General features: G+C 55.0%; 2 protein-coding genes across 2 annotated transcripts; both read right to left on the reverse strand.

The window, feature by feature from the left end:
* Nucleotides 1-2,879: 2,879 nt before the first annotated feature.
* Nucleotides 2,880-4,183, reverse strand: CGCS363_v000305 (putative RNA-binding protein; the record flags this gene model as incomplete). Its single annotated transcript, XM_036632154.1, has 2 exons — nt 2,880-2,882; nt 2,939-4,183. 2 exons carry the CDS (start codon nt 4,181-4,183, stop codon nt 2,880-2,882), a joined length of 1,248 nt encoding a protein of 415 aa, XP_036501970.1.
* A 420-nt stretch (nt 4,184-4,603) lies between these two features.
* On the reverse strand, nt 4,604-5,128 carry CGCS363_v000306 (uncharacterized protein; the record flags this gene model as incomplete). Its single annotated transcript, XM_036632155.1, has 2 exons — nt 4,604-4,651; nt 4,961-5,128. The coding sequence occupies 2 exons, from the start codon at nt 5,126-5,128 to the stop codon at nt 4,604-4,606; spliced, it is 216 nt and encodes a 71-aa protein (XP_036501973.1).

Consider the following 5,128-nt stretch of genomic DNA (forward strand, 5'->3'; position numbering starts at 1 on the left):
TTTTAAATGTTTGTTCTTGTTGTTTTTAAAGAGAGAAAGACTGCAGTGAATGTTGACCGGATTAGTAGTTAGAAAAGAGAGACAGAGATAGGGAGACAAAGATGAAGTGCTAGGAAAGAGAGAGTAAGTCTTGAGATGAAGCCTGTGAGTTGGATGAAGAACCTTTCTCTCTCTCTTGACGCCGGATCAACAAGATGCTTATATTCTTCCCTCGCTCACGACAGGATTCAGGATTCCGTGTTGATGTTGATGAAGCAAAGACAAAAAAAAAAGCCGTTGCCGTGCGCCACAAACGTCTTTCGAGGAGTTGAGGGGAGCATGCGAAGGCCAAGCGCCCTCCCGCCGGCCTTCCGCAGTCTAACCCAAGCCCCTCCTCTGAACAAATCTAGCTCGACATCTTCAAAGAGTGTGCAAGCAAACGCTCTCTTGCTAGAGCCTAGCCGTGCCGATCCCCAAGCTAAGCATTCCCCATGGCAAAAAGATCTTTACGGCGCGGGGGAGCGAATGGCAACCACAGAGAGATCTTCGGTGTTATTGTACGTCGTATTGGGTCATAGAGTTCGGTAGCGTTGTGCTCGTGTTGCTGTATTGGGAGATGGCGGCTAGTCTAGCGTAGGACCAAGCCGAGGCGTCGCCTCCCGTCCAAGGGCCGCCCGTCGTTCGTTCGTTCTATTCTCGCATGGTTCTCCCCTTTTGGGGGCGCCAGCCGGAGCGTTTGTGACGTTCTGCTGCTGCTGTTGCTTCTGTGGTAGTAGACTTTGAGATGGAAAAGTCGGATTGTCCTTTTGTTGGTAAGACGTCGTTGACTCGAAGTTAAGCTTGGTCGAAGCGCCACAACCGGCCGCCAAGCAGACTTCGCGGCTAATCTTCAGGTTGAACAAAGAAACAATGAACTACCTCGGCATCAACGGCTCCCTTCTTCATCTTCCCCAACCTTGCGTTTCCCCTTTCCTCACGTCTTCCTCAACAAACGAAAAGAAGAAGAAAGAAGCTTCCCCCCGACAGCTTTTCCCTGATGCTACCTAACCCCTGAACCATCCTTGTCCCCCCAGATCAAAAAACAAAAAACCATCCGAAGCCCGCCGTCCCAGCAACCCCCAAAAGCGCCCAAGCTCCCCAGATAAGCTCACGGATATATAAACATCGCCTCACCACACGGGCTTTTTTCTTCGTTCCCTTTTGGCGTCCAGCTCGGACGAAACAAAAAGCTTGCCCCCTGTCCCCGTGAACATGGAGAGATTTTCTCCTCGCCCGGCTGGCCTCGTTTTTGACAACCAACGGCTCCGGCATTCCTTGTCTAGCCCACGGCGCGAAGACAATGCATGTTCTCAAGACTTGCCCAAACCAGCAATCTTTCTTCTTGAGAAGACTGCTTCCCGTTCGCCGGGTCCATGCTTCGGTCCGATATCAGGTGGAACGCATCGTCCGGGCCTCCGGAGCATGGCATGACAACTGATACCATTCTTTCCCACGACAGGGTCTGGCGATACGGCGAACAAAGCTATTATGTTAGCCCAAGATCCAGCAACGGCCGACCATGATCTTCGTCCAGGAAAACCACGAAGGCCTCGGAAAGATCCGAGTTCGCGCATCGGCTTGGTCAACCCAGCCTACTGGGCCTCTCGCCTCCAACCGGGCCGATTCGACGAACGACTACGCTCTCTTCTTCCCTACCCTGCGAGTTTCTCAGGTGAAGCTTCGAAGAATCCAGAAATATCTCATGTTGCCATGCCGACTGACGATCGCCGGGATCCGATCAAACACATATGATATCCAATCATGGCGAAAAGGATGTCGGGGTATCCGGACAGCCCGACACAGCTCTTCGTCGTCCCTCAATTGGCCCCTTGCCGTGGAACGCAAAACAATCAGCTTAGGAAAATTGCTCAAACGCTGCACATCTCACCTGCCCTGATTTCCAACTTCCATACGTTCAGAGGATATACCTGAAGAGAAAAAAAAGGGAGGCGAAACTCAGTTCAACAGCGAAGAGCAGCCCCCGAAGTCCTGCCCGCCATAACACGAAAGTAAGTCACAGAAATCAGGAACGAAACGGCTCGTGAACCTCAAATCATCAATCTTATCTCTCTATTCAGGGTCAGAGCCCTCATTCCCTTCACACCCGCCCCAACGCCATTGTCGTGGTACACCCGCCAGACCGTCCCAATTTTTGATCCCACCCGTGTAGCCAGCCACGCCAACCTCACACTGTTATTTTTGAACACCCAGTCCACAGTCCGTCTTTGTGTTGCCAGCTGTAAAACGCCAGGCCGCCGTCCCTCTCAAAGTAAACGAAGGGAAAAGCAAAATTGTTGAAACAAGAGGGCTTTAAAGCGCAACATGCCCTAACGAAAGAGGGGGTATTGTACTGCGACGACAGGAGCAAAGAACGAACGATGGCAGACAGGCTACAGTCACGCGCAGGAAGTGTCACAAGTACGCAAAACAGACAACGTGCAAGCAAACTGAAAAAAAGCTAGGAAATCTCTGTTGGGGGCGAGTGCCGTGTGTGGTAGACAAACAGAAGGGGCAACCGGGCCCGGGGAGCCCATCGAGACGATGATTCTCGAGACAAGCCCAGATGTCCAGAGATAACTAAAGCCGCAAAGCAAGCATGCATTGGTCGTTCTCGTGACGTCTGACAGTCGTGTCCGCTAACCGTATGCCTAAGATCAAAAGTCCAAAGAAATGTGTCATTCGCCCAGGTATCCATCGTGCAGCGTAAAAGTTCCAAGGCGGTGGGATGAACGAAAACGACGAAAGAAGTTCGAGTGTAAGCAACAAGACAGTCATGAGAGGTGTTTCGCTTTCTTTCCCGCGGCCATGAGGACGTCGAGGGTAGGGATGAGGCCGCTCTAAAGGCCCATCAGACCGTCACTCTACTGCAGCACTTGATTAGAAACGCAACGCAGCAAATCACCTTTGGGGTTCATCATACCTGAGGAGGGGCACCAGGAGGGCCCTGGGGTCCCGGGGGTCCGTGAGGGCCAGGAGCACCGAAGTGGGCAGGGCCGTAGGCACCGGGGCCGGGGGCGGGAGCGAAGTAGTGGGGCGGGGGAGGGGCAGGGCGGTAGGGAGTGCCGACGCCAGAGTTGTTCTGGCTACGGCCCCAGCTCAGACGAACGCGGGAGTTTCCGATGGGGTATCCCTGCATCTGGTTGATGGCCATCTCAGCAGCGTGGCGGTGGACGAACTGAACGAAACCGCAGCCCTTTCCGGGAGGGATCTTGACGTAGGTGATCTCGCCAAAGCCCTGGAAGAAGCTTCGGAGCTCGTCCTCAGTGACGTAGCCGGACAGGCCACCGACAAAGACGGTGGTGTTGTTGGGGTCAGTGAACTGGTTCATCTGCTGGCCAGGGGGGTTGTAGGGGGCTCCGTAAGCACCGCCGTACTGGGCAGGAGAAGGAACGCCGTAGAATCCTTGCTGGTGAGGAGGCAGACCAGGAGCCATCATCTGGTTGCCGTGGTGCTGGTAGGGACCGTGGTTGCGGTTCTTGGGGGTGGCAGTCGAGATACGCATGGGGCGGTTGCCGCAGTAAACTCCCTGCATCTCCACAAGAGCGCGCTGCTGGTCCTGCTCATCCGTGAAGCGGACGAATCCGTATCCGCGCGACTGTCCCGACATGGCATCCGTCATGATCTTAGCAGACTTGCAAGAGGGGAAGCGCGCCTGGAAGAGGGACACAAGAACGTATTCGTTGACCTCGGGGCCGAGGTCGCCGACGAAGATCGAGTACTCAGGACCGCGGTCGTCGCGACGGTCGTTGATACCGCCGCCGGACGCCCAGTTGAGCTTGAAGGCGCGGTTGGAGTTGGGAACGGGAGTTCCGTTCAATTGAAGAGCCTTGCTGGCCGCATCGCTGGACGTGAACTCGACGAAGCAGTATCCAGCGTTGCCAGACGTCTTGTCGCGGATAACCTTGACGTTAACAGGCTCTCCAGTGGCAGTGAGAAAGACGCCCTTAATGAAGTTCTCGTCCATCCAGGGCTCGAGCTCGCCCATCCAGAGAGTGTTCTTATTCGCGTCGCCCTGGATGGGAGCCTGACCACCGGGGATCTCTCCAGATCCGTTGTTGCCGGGGAAGGGCATGCCACCAGAGACCGGGGTGCCGAAGCCGTCGCCGTTGGCGTTGGGGGGAGGGGCACCGTTGCCCTGAGCGGGGTTGTACGCGAGACCGTCCATGGTGAAGTCGTTCGAGACTGGAAGCAAAAAGGTCAGTCAAAGCTGTCCGTGTCGCCCTTAGCTGCGGGTTGGCTGACCTACAGTTCGTGGATTGGAATGATAAGTCGTTACGAGGAATTCAAGCAGTGTTGCCGTCTTCCTTCAATAGATTGGGGTAGTTTTGAGAATCGAACAGAATGAACTGTATTCAGACGCAAAACCGATACTCCGAAAAGCACTTTGTGAAAAGTCGATTCTCTCAGACGCCAGCACGCCCCGTAGAAAAACGAAAGATCGAGATGTCTCGGGGTATTCGTGCCAAAAATGCTACAGCCGCCGATTAAGAACAAGCCCGAGCGATGCTTCGAATTCGACTTTTGGATCTCCTAGACTTGCGCCGGGTACCGGAAACCAAGAGATGCCGTGGCTAAACGTAACCTTTCACCGAAGATCCAGAAATGGGCCAAAGGAAGGATCCGAAATGGGAACCTGCGATTACGGTCAGCATCACCTGTCGGTCGTGTGTAGTCAGCGCGTCGCGGGCAGTCAGTCGGCAGTCGCAGTCGCATTCGATAGTCATGAGCCACGGGAATTGGCAGGCTCGGGTCGGGTGTTCAGCCACAGGGCTGATCATGCAGCAAGCTCAAGCCGAGCCCTGCGTGCGGGTCGCCCACCAAGCAGCCACGCCGGTCGCTGGCAGCATCGACCCGCACGTAGGCAGCTGCCATGAAGGCATTGCTAATTCCAACGCATTCTCGCGATTGCGCTTGCCGCGTGCGCGTCTCGGTTGGCTCGTACTGGTCGTGGTGGTTGTAGATATTTTCTGCCGCAGTGAGACACGCCGAAGACATTGATCTCCGGCAGGGCCAGCACATCGTACGTCGGCAAGTAACGGAGAGACGCGACCACAGCTTTCCATCCGTTTGCAGCAGTTGCATGACAGCTCGAGCTTTCGTAGTGACTCAT

Source organism: Colletotrichum siamense, assembly GCF_013390195.1.
Source record: "Colletotrichum siamense strain Cg363 chromosome Unknown KSG_Cg363_contig01, whole genome shotgun sequence".
NCBI classification, from domain to species: Eukaryota; Fungi; Ascomycota; class Sordariomycetes; order Glomerellales; family Glomerellaceae; genus Colletotrichum; species Colletotrichum siamense.